General features: G+C 38.1%; 3 protein-coding genes across 4 annotated transcripts; all 3 read right to left on the bottom strand.

Annotated features, from left to right (window-relative positions):
- Positions 1–2,819: 2,819 nt before the first annotated feature.
- Positions 2,820–5,589, bottom strand: LOC101312494 (protein TRANSPARENT TESTA 12-like). The gene is made up of 7 exons (XM_004308311.1): positions 5,296–5,589; positions 4,188–4,813; positions 3,891–3,947; positions 3,565–3,803; positions 3,278–3,396; positions 3,012–3,098; positions 2,820–2,927 (listed from the first exon to the last, which is right to left on the bottom strand). The coding sequence occupies exons 1-7, from the start codon at positions 5,587–5,589 to the stop codon at positions 2,820–2,822; spliced, it is 1,530 nt and encodes a 509-aa protein (XP_004308359.1).
- A 1,093-nt stretch (positions 5,590–6,682) lies between these two features.
- On the bottom strand, positions 6,683–9,459 carry LOC101312205 (G-type lectin S-receptor-like serine/threonine-protein kinase SD2-2-like). Its single transcript, XM_004308310.1, has one exon. The coding sequence runs from the start codon at positions 9,457–9,459 to the stop codon at positions 6,820–6,822; it is 2,640 nt and encodes an 879-aa protein (XP_004308358.1). The 3' UTR covers positions 6,683–6,819.
- Positions 9,460–12,059: 2,600 nt separating this feature from the next.
- Positions 12,060–15,044, bottom strand: LOC101290986 (E3 ubiquitin-protein ligase At3g02290-like). Of its 2 annotated transcripts, XM_004306709.1 has the most exons (5): positions 14,858–15,044; positions 13,854–13,967; positions 13,283–13,652; positions 13,025–13,134; positions 12,060–12,625 (listed from the first exon to the last, which is right to left on the bottom strand). In XM_004306709.1, the coding sequence occupies exons 2-5, from the start codon at positions 13,914–13,916 to the stop codon at positions 12,593–12,595; spliced, it is 576 nt and encodes a 191-aa protein (XP_004306757.1). In that variant the 5' UTR covers positions 13,917–13,967; positions 14,858–15,044; the 3' UTR covers positions 12,060–12,592. The 2 variants fall into 2 exon arrangements, with proteins under 2 accessions (XP_004306757.1, XP_004306756.1); XM_004306708.1 differs by lacking the exon at positions 14,858–15,044 and having other exon boundaries at positions 12,060–13,134; positions 13,854–14,486.
- Positions 15,045–15,980: the final 936 nt, after the last annotated feature.

Raw genomic sequence — 15,980 nt, 5'->3', positions numbered from 1 at the left:
ACTTTACTTTACTTTACTTTACTTACTCTCTCTCTCTCTCTCTCTCTCTCTCTCTCTCTCTCTCTCTCTCTCTCTCTCTCTCTCTCTAGATGTACATGGCACCGAGATTGAAGAGCATGCTACCTTCTCGAGGTGGATGTTTTGTTGGGCGGCTTTCTGCTTGTTCTTGAAGGTGTCGTGCTAGACGAAGGTGGCAAATTTGATGTGGTCCTTGATCAGCGAGATAGAGAAGTGAGTCTCAACTAGACAGAGGGATTTGTAGTGAGTCTCAACTAGAAGAGGTCACAGCAAGCCGGGAGGGATGGATCGGGTTGTGGCTCCAAGTCAAAGCGGAACCACTTTATTAGGGATTGGAGGTCGTTTTTCAACATTATTGCCCCTCATTATATAAAAGGTTTATTACCCATCAATAAACCATTTATTGCTTCCTAATAATATACATAACCAGATTACTGCCCCCAATAAAACTTCGGGCAAGGGTACGATATGGTTCTAGCGAGGTCCGTTGACATTCCAACAAGTCCGGCGAGATTCCGGTCAAAATCCAAGAAAAATTCTGGTGATCAGATTCCTGCAACCGAACTACGGTGATCGGTGACCGGAGTCCGGTGAGGTTCCTGCCAAGTCTTCTCTCTCTCTCTCTCTCTCTCTCTCTCTCTCTCTCTCTCTCTACACATGTTTAAAGGGTGAGGACAAACTAGTCTTAAAATAATTTTGTTTGTTAAGACTTTAGATAAGAATAGTTGAGGGAATGAGCACAAATTATGTTATACATTGAAATAGACAATCTTTTAGAGTATTTGTTTGTTTATTTAATTATTTTTGGTTGAGAAAGGGACGTCAAACCTTATATTGAAGAATAACATGAACATGATCTGTATGTGAGGGCTACAAAAGAAATGAACCATGCAAAACTGCCTAAGAAAACCTAAACAATTCCTATACTAAAAGCCCTAAGATTAAGCTCAATATTGTAACCAGTAACCAAGACGTGTTAGCAAGCTAACTTATTCAGAGTCACTCGGAGCCACCCTACGCATAGGGTGGTGATCTAGATGGAGAACCAATAGGATCTGAATCCTTCACCATCAGCTAAACATCTTCATTAGCTTCACCAGGACCAACACCACCACTACTATCCTCACCAAAAGACTCACCCAAGAGCAAAGTTTTCCAGGAATCAAAACTTCTCTACCGGAACCAAATCCTAAACCAAAACTAGGGTTAGGGTTAAGAATAAGAAAAGACGTAGAGCTACGGTTAAGGTTTAAGGGAATAGACCCTCCACCACCAAATCCGCCTACTGCCACCCTGAGATTGATCATCTGCTTACCAGAAAGGTTAGGCGAACATTCGTAACCCGAGATCGGGTATACTAGGAGGCCACACACTTTGCAAAAGCCGAAAGTTTTCCCGTACCTAAAAGTCAACATAGCAGTAGTCTTGATCGATTTGAATTCAAACTCCAGAGGTAAAAAAGCCTGTTTCACTAGATCATAGATCTAATGGGTTAGCCTGACCTTTGTTCTCGTGCCGCGCCGGATGCCAATCTTATCAATGTAATCCAATATTCGTTGGATGGGAAGTGAGGTGCAAAAAAATTGTACTAAATGGATATTATCTATTAATTTTATCACATGTACGTCTATACTTCCAATCAATCTTGTAAAATATATAGAACGCAGATATATAATTTAATACTCGATCAATTAATAACTTTGCTTAAATAATATTTTTGGCAGGTTCTAATTTGAGGGCAACGTGCTAAATTATAATTCGCTAAATTTCTAAACTGATTATAATACATATATGAGAATTCATATAGATCTCATGTAATAAATAAATTAACAATTCTTTTAGATATAGTATTTATGATTCATATGTGAATACTTCATGAAGAATAAGAGCATCTCCAACAGCTTCCCTATTTTCTTGAAATTCTCAATTTTAGGGAATATAGAGCTATTTTTAGGTCCAACAACTTTCCCATCCTATTCCTCAAAATGGGGATGAAGAAGAAAAATAAATCTTCATTCCCCAAATTTGCAGCAAAGTCTTTCTTCCCCAAAATTAAAATTTTCACGTGCTCCAACGAATTTAAGACAACAATAAAATATTTTATTGGGTAGTTTATTGTTACAATGAAATATATAATGTTTTTTTGTTATAATTAATGATGATATATTATATTTTATTGTTGTATTAAATGTTGAAATCTCTAAAATGGAGAAGCTGCTGGATTTTGATCATAATTTTTTTTGGAGATTTTAGCTTTTGCTTCCTTATTTTAGATAAATTTTGGGGAAGCTGTTGGAGATGCTCTAACTCAATTGTTATTTGTTTCCTCTTGAAATTGATGTCACATTGAATCGCATCTCTGACTTTTCTTAACTAAGTAAGAAATTCCTGTGAGTCATTATGATTTTTGTTATTCAAACAGAGTTTTTTATATTTAATGTACATTTAAATGGAAGAATATAGTACAGTGAACAATTAACCGGCTAGCTAAAATGATTTTTGAGCTACTTTGGCTAAAATATGGCTGCAAATGCTCTAAGACGGTTTTGTTTGTATTTTTAAATTAAAATAGTCATATGATGTTGTTCTTTCTAATTAATCTAAAACAGCAAATTAAAACAATAGAATGCTAGCTAGAGATTATCTGTGGCTGTACAAATTTATGAATGAAATTAGAGACCTACAGCAGCAAACTCTTACAACTGTACAGTTCCTTCTTTTCTTGTTATAGTGATGAGTTAACTCTTAGTCCTGAAAATGAGAAATGGAAAGAATATACAGCCAGAGAAAAGTTGGTTCTTCTACAATATTAGAGGTCCACCACCTTCTTGATCACCCCTTTTTTTGTGATCAACTATTGTTAGTTCTTTTCCAGTCCACTGCCTCATTCTTTCCGAGGCTTGTTCTACCTGCAGTTTCATATGTTAGAACGGCCACATCTATTTTATTTCGAAAAATCAAGGCGGTATATACACACACTAGCTAGAACTTACCTCTTTGTTCCAGTTGGTTTTGTAAACAATGTACAAGAGGATCAGTGTTTGCAAGGATGTCCCAAATATCATACCAATCCAAATTCCCTACAATATTAGTAGTGTTTGTTAGCTTAGGTCAAAAACTCCATAAGGCGCCTAGAATTATGATTAGCTAGGTCAACTTAATAACTATATATTAACTGTTTGGTTTGTCATCACGTACAGTAATGAAACAGTTAAACAGACTCGTTGGTGATAAACAATGACAAATGATAGTTATTTACCTTCACTCTCATATGTGTTCTGTAACCAAGTAGAAACCCAAGAGGGAGACCAACAATGTAATAACAAAACAAGTTTATGTAAGCCACCAAAGCTTGCCACCCTCCTCCAACAGCAACACCTGCAAGCCATTGTGTTGTTACTTCAAGTTCTTCATCAAGGGATGATATCCATGCCATATGTTATGCTTTCGGAGTGTCGATATAAAGTTATAAACCACACATCAGAACAAGAATTTAGTCAATCAACAATCCTAACTCATAATTTTTTTTCTAAGTACGTATTTTACCTGAAATAACCGGCTGAACACTATTGAGTATCATTGTAATACTGAGAAGGAAAGCTAAATGAGAAACTGCATGTTGCATCTCTTTGCTCTCAGTAAAGATGATGGCAAATTTGTCTTTGGCCGCCAAGATAATGCCCCCGCAAATGATTCCAATGATGAGAGACTCCATAATCGTGACGATGACGGAGTACTTTGCAGCTCTAGGATGTGCTGATCCAAGCTCATTAGAGACTCGAACGCTGCCAATGACTTAAATTGAATATCTTGTTCACCAAGGAGCTGATAATAAGAAAATAATAATTAGTAGCCAAATGAACATTTCATACCTTATTGCTGCATTGATCCCAATAAACAACATGCCTTCCCAACCATTCAGATTCATGCTGAAACAGGAACACACAACTCATATTGAAAGTTTGAACTATAGTATAGTACTAAAGGTGGAAGTGTCCTCAATCTAGTGCATATGTTGTTAGACTATGATTAACATTTCAGATATCTTGTAAGAGAATATTAACGTTTGATGGAAGCAATGCAGACTAAGATTGTGTATATATGGTGAGCAATAGTAACTAAAAATAACACTAGAGAAAGAGACAAATTGAGCTGAAGAATAAACTTACCATATTGAAAGGGAGCCAACTGCAATAACAGGATTATCTAGGTGTCCAGTCATTACAATTATGGTCATGAAGTACCAAATCTCTAGGCAAAGCATTACAGCTGAAGCGAGGGAGAGTTTTGCAAAGGACCATAGTTCCTTGAAGGCTAACCATGACAATCCCTTCCAACCATCTGTGCACCAATGAACTATGTAATAGACTTGAGCGAATGACATTCCCCACGCCGTGAGATTAAATGCTGCAGCAGCACCACTCGTTCCCCACCCTAACAATGTGATAAAGACATAGAGGATTCCTATGTGTATGATAAAAGTTGCAAAACCAATCCATGCCAGAACCGAAACCTTGCTCTGTGCTTGCAAGAACTTTTGAGTTGGGAAGTTGATGGCTAGTGAAAACATTTGAGGGATGATTTGGATAGAGAATTTCCCAGCAAGGTTGGCTATGTCAGCTTCTTGGCCAAGGAGTTTTAGGATTGGCGTCGCGAACACATAAAGTGGTAGTAGACCAATGCATGTGATAATCAGAATTATCCATGACCGTTGCATGTAAACTCCTAGCATTTCTACTTGCCCAGCACCAAATGCCTGCCCACATAGTGTTTCAAGTGCACTTGCCATCCCAAGCTGCAATTTCATACAACACTAATCGCTTAGTAGCTTTAACCATTGATCAAACTCTAGTTTACAATAGATGCATTTAGAAACCCCAGTTTTGTAGCATTTGATCAAATTATTGTCTCATTTTCTAACAGCTTAAACTGTTAGTGTCCAACAATTTTCTAAAATGGTAGCATATATAGCATAGGTTGCATGAGGTTTGAGCTCAAAACCACCAGAACATCTTCGTATTTGTTTTGTAAGTTTCTATGTAGACTAAATACAAAACGTTAAACTTTTTGGAGATTAGTGGTTATTGATGAGTAAACATGCAAACAATCGAAGAGAAATTTAATGACAAAGTTCTAGCAATAAGTTAAATCAAAGACTTGTATATATGAAATGACAGTATATTAGAAACATGATGAGTAGCTTTGCCAACAACAACAACAACAACAAAAAAAGGGAAAATAACTATGACAAGTAGGGATAAAATAGCAATCAATTACCAGAAATCCAAAAGAGAAATTTTCAATGACAGACAGTGAAATTGCAACAGCAGAGAGCTCCAAATCTCCAATATGCCCAACAAAGATGTTTGTGAAGGAGTTAACACCATAGTTACACAAAATGTTAAAGGCAATAGGACCAGCAATGCCCCAAAGCTTTTGAGACTCCAAAAAGCATATGGTCTTGGCATCATCAAAGGATTTTATCACCGGATAATCTCCATCACTTGATCCAATAAATGCAGTAGGAGCAGGGTGGAGATCTGCAGTTTCCACAGATGAAACTGCATCCATCACTCTTTGTTTCGGGCTATGCCGATGCCTCGGTGAAGACCTAGGAGAGGATAGTCTACTACCACCCTCCTCCGCCTTAAGTGCTTCATGTCCTACCAGGGTACCTATTTTTGCAAATTTTTGATCTTTTAGGTGAACCCTATGGGCCTTTTTGCTCCTTCTGAAGCTTCAGAATGAAGAAAGCTGAGGAAAGTTTTGATCTTTTTCTCTGCTTGTTTTTATTTGTTTTATTTAATTCTTCACTGAAATTAATTTTCTGGCTTTGCAGACTGAAATTGGTTTTCTGGTTTTGCAGACTGTTTGGTGCAAGCTATAATTTAGGCAGACCATAAAAAGGAATCAATCTGACATAAAATGATGACCAAGTCAGTTTGTAAGAGAGAACAAACTTCAGTTTTCAGTTCTTTCTTTGAAGAATTGTACACGTAGTACCTTTGATACTGATCCACATTTGGTAGTAAAGAAGTATTGGGCACAATTCATGGCGGAATAGAATGTAGAAAAATGAGGTGTTTTTTTAGAGTACAGGAAAAATGAGGTGTTTAAATTCTCAGTCTTCGGAAACATCTTTTAAGCACCTATATTTGTAGTTAATTAATTTTTTCATTATCAAAAAGTGCACTTGGTATTATCCGGCCGTCAATTCTTATAGGTACAAGTGCATGTCGGTGCTATGAAACTCTTCAAATATTTTTTCTTATGTTTTGTGTTGGATGTTTGTTATGTCAATTCTTGAATTAGCCAAATAATGTACAAAATGAACCATAGACTACGAAATTGCAGAAAAATGCTCATAATTTTCATTTTGTTTTCGCAATCTCTCTCTTTCTTTTCTTTTGCATCTTCAAAGTGACTGCAAGAGAATCCTATGACCAATTACAAAGTGGACGACAAGAGATTACAAAAAGGCATGATCATTTGCAAAAGGAGAAGGCAAAGCAAAATGATGGGGAATATCATCTACCGACCTAGAGGGAATGTCAAATATATGATCATGACAATGTGACTCAAAACCCTACAATGATGGAAAGGAACCAAGGGAAAGCTGGAAAGAATATTACTGGGATTTCAAATCATGTAAAGATCTAAATTTCAAAGAGGCAAAACTTTTACCACTGGGAAAAATACTTTATACATCATTATACATGTACTCTACAAAAATCTCTTTCTAAATTTTTTTACACGGAAAGAAATTTAGTGTGAAGAAGAGCAGACTGGCATGTAATGCTCTTAGCTATGGTCAGTAATAACAGTAAAGCTCACTGAAGTTCTTTGGTTTTCATGCGCATTTTCATTCACTAGGGAAGAGACATTACCCAGTGATGATTCTGAACCGCAGCTAGATAATCTCGTATTACAACCAGAGAAGTCGTCACTGGCAAGAGATGCACTGTGTCCAGAATCGGAATTCACCCCACAGAATGACTCCCCTGAAACCAGTGCTTGTAACAACTTTGGTGCTGGAGGAACAGTCACTTCCACAACCCCTTCCAACATTGTCACTACCATCCCCATTGTAGGCCTTGTTGCTTCGTCATCCTGTATGCACCACACCGCCACCAATGCAACACGCTCTGCCTCCTTAAGGTTGTACTTGCTACCGAGTCTATCATCAATTACTGCCACAACATTGCCATCAATTATCTGCTGTGCTGCCCACAAAGGAAAGCACCAAGAATCTGTTATTTCGTTCCCACCCTCTCTGCCGCCTACAGATGGGGGTGTCTCCCACATTCTATGGCCTCCAAGTAGTTCTAACAATGTCTTCCCATAGCTGTACACATCGGCTTTTGTGGTGATTGGATCACCAGGTCTGCACTCTGGCGCCACATAGCCATAGGTATAGCCGTGGTGACCATCAGCGGCTAGTGCTCCACTAAAGTCTCTATGAATTAGCTTTGCCAACCCAAAATCTGACACTTTTGCTGTGTAATCACTATCAAGCAAAATGTTTTCTGGCTTGATATCACAATGGATTATGGAATCTCTACACCCCTCATGTAAATAAGCAATGCCTCTTGCCGTACCAACTGCTAGCCGAAACCTAACATCCCAGCTCAAATTTGGACCATCTCGACGTAGATACACACTTAGAGGACCATTTGGCATATAATCATACACCAGAAGTCTATGAGAGTCTTCTGAGCAGAAGCCTCTAAGTCTCACAAGATTGACATGCTGAATGTTGCCGATGGTGCAAACTTCTGCTCGGAATTGTTGCTCTCCGCTGCCTGGCCTCTCCAAGCGTTTCACTGCAACAAGGGTAAGGTCCGACAGCTCCCCTAGGAAAACCGCTCCAAAGCCACCATGCCCGAGTTTCTCTTTAAAACCGCGGGTTGCAGTGTGAAGCTCTTTATAGGAAAACACCTTCAAATTCAACACTGGCAGCAAAACACCTTCATCTGCTCCTCCATTCCTCTTCAATGTTCTCCTCCTTATCAACACAACCACCAAGACAAAACCCAAAACCGCAATCGACCCAACAATGCTAACACTAAAAACAGTATAATTCATCTCCTTCCCCTTCTTGCTCTTCAAAATCACACCTTTCCTCACCTTCAAATTCAAAACACTACCACCACCCATACCGCTATTACCATCAGAACTCACATTCCTCAAATTCGACAGAACCCCGAAATAATGCTTACACAAACCAGACCTCTCATTGTACTGAAACCCAATACAAGAACAAACCTGCAAGCACACCCTCTCACAACCATCCCTCCCACTAATCGAACCATTATGCCAACTCCCCGCTAAACTCTCGACCCCAACCTCCACGAAACCATCCTCCCTCCCCTCACACCCCACGTCACTAAACCTCTCACACCCACCTGAATATTCCCCGCATTCCCAGCTAGACTCATCCACCGGCTTAAACCCCGGCGGACACTCACACGGTCTAGAACCTTCACTGTCGCAAACCCCAAACTTGCCACACAAACCCACCACGCTGCACTTGTCCTCAGGTCGGGACCAAAACCTGTCCCAAGCCTCGCTTAAACCCCAAGTGTACTGCCGCAGCTGACCCGAATGGTCTATCTGGAACCGGGTCAGCGGCTGGTTCGGCCCGCCATCCGACGCCCGCTCCGTGAACCAAAACGACGCCGTTGGCTTGTAGGCGTCCATGAAATGAAACGTATAAATATACGGAACAGCCATCTCCGGAACATTAGCGAAAGCCTGACCGTTCCACATCCCGGTGCTCCAATACTCAACGCTCCCGTTAAACACAAGCTCGAACTCACCGTAGTCCAGTGGACGCAACCGCAGCGAATACAAACCCGGCGACGGGTCCTCCGCGGTGCGCCAGCTGGTCAGGCCGCGGTCGGCCGTCAGATTCATCCCGGGGAGCCACGTGTCAGTCGGGTGGTCGAAGCTCTGCCACGCGAGTTTCCCGGAGTGGGTTAGCAGCACGAGATTCCCGCTCTCCAACAGCACCGCTTGCGCGCCGGGGACGCTGTTGTGGCTGGTCCAGACGGTGGAGTTGTCGGAGTCTTTCACGGCGAGTATCCCGGTGGCGGTGATTTCGAGAGTTGCGGAAGTGATGTTCTTGACGGGGCGGTCGCGGTTGGCGACCCAGACGACGGTGGGGACCTGAATCGAGGAGTACATTATGGCTAAGTATGCGCCCCCATTAGAGTAGTAAAAGCTGAGCTGGAATGTCTTGTTCCGGCTGTAAATGGTGGAGTTGCCTTGAAGTAGAACGGTGTTTGTTTTCCAGAGAAGGTTTGAGAGTTTTGAAGACCCATTTGAGTTTGGAAACTGGGTTGGGTTAGTTTGGGGTGGAATTTTGGGAATGGGGTAGGAGTTTGTGGAGATGAGGATTAGGGTTTGGAGAATGGGGAGGAGAAGAGAGAAGGGGACCATGGGAGAAGCTATGGAGAGAGGAAGAGAGGAGGAGTTTCATAGGAATCTGCCATTCACGGACAGGAATGAAAGAGAGTTCATATCTCTGGTTTGAAGCCTGGAAAAGGGTCCGAAAAGAAGTGGGTGGAATTACGGAAATGGGCTTGTTGGGAGGGGAATCAAAGTGTGCGCTATATATGGAAAGATATTGGAGAGTGGTGAAAATGGGAAAAGAATGATTGATGTTTATGATGATTGATGATGTTGTTGGTTTGGATTGGTGGGGTGAGGATGGATTGATAGCTTCATTATGAGAATATTGTAGTTTAGATTTTGGAACAATGGAATAATCATGAACAGGGGAGGTTGATTTGTGAGTATCATGCAGCTATTTGTTCATTATGGGTGAGGAATTGAATTGTGATCTTATATAATCTTTTTTATTTTATTACAAAAGGAATTGAATAGAATTTGGCTTACGATGTCAGGAATTTCTAATGTAGTTCAAATCTTGATTATCGTAGATATGAAAATGATACGCGTCATGCTCTATCCATTCCCTTCAATATAAATATTACGACAAAGTTGAATATACTCATTTATTAAGAGATTATCATAAAATGTCGGTGAACCGTAACGTGGTTGGTTAAGGTGGTTAACTAACAACTTTGACGTTATAGGTTCAAACCTCAATATGTAGGATGTGTGAGTTATTTAATAAAAAGTTAAAAAAAAATTATCATAAAATCTTTTGCGGTTTCAACTCTTTGTTGCAATTTAGCATTCATGTAAAACTTCTACAGTCGTTAAAGTTAGGGTGCGGCTATTGCCACCCCACAAACCACTTTGCTCACCCCACATGTGGTTGATTTATTGAAAGACCAAAATAATCTGATGTAAAATTACAGTAAAATAACAACAATGGACAATAAGTTGTTAAAAATTACAAATTCTTATTTTTTTATTTTTTTGGATGAACATGTACGTACTTCATAAACCTTAACCCAAATTTATCATATTCGGTCGTTCTAGGTCTGAAGACGCTAGCATTCAACTTGAAGATGAGGTGAACTGTTTGTATTTTTTTTTTTCTTCTCTTTTTTCTACGTTGACACTTCCGTCTATCATTTTACTCATTATTTTTCACGATTTTGTATGTAAATTCTCATAGACAATTGTACCGTATTTATAAACGCATAGATCAGTTTAAAACAATCAGAATTATGGAGTAATGGAGAAGAGAATGTATGGTGAACAAAGTATAATTGAGAAAAATGTAGTTTAGGGATTGTAAATGGATGAACAAAGTAAAATTAGGAAAATGGTATTTTAGGTATTATAAATAGGTGAACAAAGTAGACTTATAATTAAAAATATATAAATAGGGTGTGAAGAGAATGTGGGGTGAATAAAGTGGTTTGTGGGGTGACAATAGACGCACCCTAAAGTTATAATGAAAAAAAAAAAAAAAGTAATTTCATTTTCTACAAAATCATCATTAAATAAAGATTGATCAATTTCAAAGAAATTTGGATTAAAAATGATTCAAAATTGGCCAGAAAAAGAAGATAGTGATGGAGGCTATTATGGTAAAAGAAAGAACTCTCAAGTCTCAAGTGCTGTGGTCTCGGACAAGGTGCTCTAAGGCCAGAGTCACGAAAGTCATCACTTTTCAACAAAAGAATTATAAAAAGGAAGGAGCAAAAACAGGGAAAGAATATTTTTTTTTCAAGTATGGGAAAACAACTAAACAAATATAAAATTCCAAAAGTTTCTATTTCCAATCTCGACGATTATTAAAAATTTATGTGGGATAGCCAAAGACAAGAAAGCAGTGACAGTATATCTGGTTGTCATTGACAAATCTTCTCTTCCTCTGCTGTCCTCTTTCTCATGTGCTACGCATGCCAAAATAGTATAATCTTTCTAAACCTCACCCTTCCTTAGTTCCTTTCACCTTTTTCCAGGGCTTCTTTAGCTCCAAAAGATCTTGCATTTTCAAGGTTTTGTTTCTTCCATCGACTAGTTTTAGTTCGATACAAGAACGCAGCTAGCTGTCTCGGATTTGTTTACCAATACTTAAAAAACCAGTATGCATCACTAATTGGACTAGTTTACTTGGTATATCGATACATTCATATAATGTCGATGAGTTACGTCGTAATTGGTCATGTTCGGTGGATAAATTAGTGAGGCATTATCCTCGAGTACCAACTATTTAGGATACTATTTAGGGGACAATGACAATTAACTAGTATAACTTCTATTTTTATGAGAAGGGTGTCTCGGTGTTTAAGGTTTCTAGGTCAGCTTGAAAATTGGAATCCAGAATTCCAGATTGACTATGATCCTATGAACATCAAATTTGGTGGAGAGAGATCTTGCCAAACCCAACAAGGACTGCACTTGTTTCCTCTAGAGAAAACAAGAGTCTGAACCTGTGCACACTTGTAGGGAGGCTGGGAGAGTGCTAATTATATAACCCACACCTGAAATCAAATCCAGTTATCTATATACGCAAGTGTTTTACCATCTTGGAAATTGAACTAAGCAGCGTTTAACAAATATGAAGTTCATAAAGACAACCAAGAGGGGAGATGTGTAAGTGTGTAACATACTCCAACTTTCATTTTTCATTGATTCAATAATATAATGCCACTATCAATGAAATGTGATTAACAAGCTATACAAGGGCGACTAGCATTGCCTAATGAAATCAATCGGGAAAGATGTTATGTACAAATCAACTGCAGTCTGCAGGCAGAGCACAAATCAATTTATGTGGCGTATAACGAATATCAAAAGCAGTAGTTACAACAAACTAGATATGTACAGAAGAGATGTAGCAAACTAACATTGACGGTAGCACTGGCATTAACTCATTTGGTTCTCTGCTTTCCATGGCATTGGACTTTACTTCTTGATTGCTCCACTCACAATGCACAGCCCTGTCTGATAACTACGAGTCAATCTCTAAAGAAAGGAGGACGCTTTACCAAGAACTAATCCATTACAACAGCTAACTTTAGATTCAGGTCAACCTTCAAGGTGAGCATGACCACGTCAGAATGAATCTGCAAACCAGTTACTCTACTATGCACCTACGGTCTACTGAACTTGCATCATTGATCTCAAACACAGGAGCAGTAAGGAGCTACAAACTATAGGTATGGTCCAATAACAGTTCCTGTAACATCATCAAGTAGATAATATCTTAAGCAACAAACCAGAGTGGAGTATTTTGTTTTATAGATGGCTTTAGAATCATATAGACAAACCCAGTAAAATATTTCATCATAAATAGCACCTAGGTTCCATCCAGTCACCCATTAGATAGCCTCACAAAGAAAGTTATGACCTTTCCACAGTCATTCCACCAAAATACAAAGGTGCTGCATTTTACTTTTACTGTTTTCTCAACCTCTTTTTTCCTTCTGTTTTTTTTGGTAAAACAACTTCCTCTCGAGCACGGGAGATAAATGCAGATGAACACTAAAGACATCTAGAAAAATGCACTCATGGTATAAAACAATGATGATACATTCACAAAAAAAACTGCATATATCACTTGTTGCAAATGGCAAACCTGATCACATATAGGACAGGCGTCACTTCTTTCCATCCACTCAAGAATGCAGGAGAGGTGATAGTGGTGTCCGCATTTTGTGGTGAATTCAGGATTCTCTCTTTCATACTCTGCATTTAAATACACAAACTTGAATGATTAGTTATGACAGCAGTTATAATATCAATGCAGAAGTTTATCGTTTCTTTATTTACCAAGTTTGATTCCTAGAGAATCATACTGGAAATAAAATAATAAAACTAATTCCATTCTTATCACCTTCAAGACAAATTGGACAATCATCCTCATCTTCTCCTGCTAAAACATTAGCTTCATTCGAGGCTGAAAGTTTTAGCTTCTTTGGTGAAACTGGTAAAGAATTTTCAAGAACTTTGCAGTCTGATTCCTCAGGATCTCCACAAGTAGAAGTTTTAAAACTACTACAACTATTTGTGTCTCTGACAGAATCAGAATCTGTTGATTGTGGACATCCGAAGACCATATCATATGGCAGGGGTGTAGGAGGGGATCTGTAAGTGTCTGGTGTTGATGTTTCCAGACCCAGATTAACTAGGATTCCTGCAGTTATTGCAGAGGCTGCAACATCACGGGATGTTAGGGATTCTTCCTCTTCCAAAGCTGGTGAGCACTGAAGATTGGAGTTTGTATTCAATATCAGATGATAAGTTAATGTGCAAATAGAATAACTGTTATTTCAAAAGAAGAAACTAGCAGAAAGTCTTTCCCAGTATTATACAATAAAACTGTTTCCCATTAGCAGCCCTGGACTGATACCCACGCAATCTTACGAGACAAAGAGATGATGGAGTGAAAAGGAAGATATACATACATAGAAATACACAGGTGCTCCATTGAGATGAGCTTTTCTGGAAGAACAGCAGCAACCTCCCATTCCCTGCTGTTATTATTCACCAAAAACCAGCAAAGAATGGTGCAGAGCTTCCTGTTAGTTGACAAAGATGTTGAAGAATATTGGTATAACTTTAAATACTTAGTATGCTCCTTTGATTTAAGGAGATTATATGTTACAAAATAAATTGGATAATATGTTTAGTGAGTAAACGCGTAAAACAGACTAAATACTGAACACGTAGTGATAATTAGTGTACCAAAATTCTCTAAAATATCTAGTTTCATGGATCCTAAATTCCTAATCTTTGAATTTAGACTGTATATGCAATCAAACAACAAGAGATATGATATATAAAGCTTAAAGATCGAATGTTTATTGCAGAACAATGAGACTGGTGCATAATTACCAGAGCCTGGTGCCACAGAACAGAGAGATACATACCTCTGGTGCTAATTAGCAGAAATAGAAACTAAACAGATGATACTATCACTCTACAAACCACAAGCTGTGTACAATAGCAACTCAATCCATGATTGACAATTGATATGAAGTTTTACTCAGCAAAAACTATGCAGCATATTCCAATATCATATTATGTTACTAATTGAACTTAACATGAAAGTAAGGTATAGGACCTCTGGAATTCATTAGCTGAATTGCAATAGAAAATAAACAAACTCAATTTTAAAATTCCAGAAAATAAACTAATAAGTAGCTTGACAAAGATATCACTTATTATTAAGAGATAAATAAACAAGAACACCGCCAAAAACAAACCTACCCTCCACCCACCTCAAAGAACCAAAACAGAAACTAACAAACAAGAAAAACACAACTGAATAAAGACTGCAACTTGATTCTAACCCACAAATTTCAATCGAAACCCAGATACAAACTTCACCCAAAAACTTCAAGAAGCTAAGAACCCACCTCAACTAATCAAAACTAAAAGTTGGCAACACAAAAAGCTTAAGCTTTACCTGTTCAAAGATAGATAACTCTGTATAGAATTCCAGTCAGTGAAAGAAAACCATCAAATGGTTTCTGGGTTTTGTGGGTTTGGCTTCCTTTCACCCTTTCGGTTTTCTTTTGCTTTGGCACAGTATGCTCTCCACTCATATATCCTTCCTCACGTCGACTGATGCTGATGCGTCATGGTGTTAGTGTACACGTCTATTGTATTTAAGTTTGATTAGATATTGTTTTAGTCTGGAATTACTCGAATTAGCAACTAGATTAATCATTTCTTTTGCAATTTTACAAATGCGTCGCTGAGGTTGAAGGATGCAGACAAAAAGCTGAAGGATGACTGGGCGTCGATACGTGTTAGACGGAAAGCCAAGCACAGTCACCATGCGCATGCATCATTCATACAGGTTGAAATTACTCACAAACCCATTGCAATCATCTTATTGACAAGAAGGACAATATCTTTATTAATAAATATTTATTAAAAAAGCAAATAATTATGGGTAATTAAAATTATTATTTAAATGATTAATTTTTTAAATTACCTGCAACGTCCTTGATGATTAAAACTTAAAAATATATAATCTACCATATGAAGGACAAATTGGTAATTAAAAATATTGGAACAAGAAAAACAAAAAACTTAATGTGCGAGGTGGATAAAAAAGTAAGAAGATGGGAGTGAGAATAAGAATAACAGGCAGAAAACGAAATTAGAAAATTCACATAATTTTTATTTTTATTTTTTGAATTAAGGGTTGGTGCGACTGTTCTCAATCTTTTATTGAAACTAAATATAAGGGGAGACATGAAACCTAAACCTCTGTTTACAAAGTCTCGAGATAATATAGAGAAATTTTATAAAATATATGTATCCTAACAAGCACCAACTAGCAAAGAGTATTACACTAATGACAACTTCAATTGTTTTATCACAACGGTGACATAATGAAAAGATCGCTAAATATGTAATGTAATTACAAATCTTAATGTCTAATAATGTAATTTTCCTGCTATGTTGACACTAAAAAGTAATTTCAGCGACATTTAGTCTCATCCTGCCACCAGGTGGCAACAACCATTTAGTGAAATTAATAATAATAAAACGCTCGGTAGATTTTTTAGGGCTCACAG

This window comes from Fragaria vesca, linkage group LG7 (assembly GCF_000184155.1).
Source record: "Fragaria vesca subsp. vesca linkage group LG7, FraVesHawaii_1.0, whole genome shotgun sequence".
Classification (NCBI taxonomy): Eukaryota; Viridiplantae; Streptophyta; class Magnoliopsida; order Rosales; family Rosaceae; genus Fragaria; species Fragaria vesca.
Note: the sequence above shows the minus strand (reverse complement) of the source record. Positions and strands in the feature narration are given on the sequence as shown.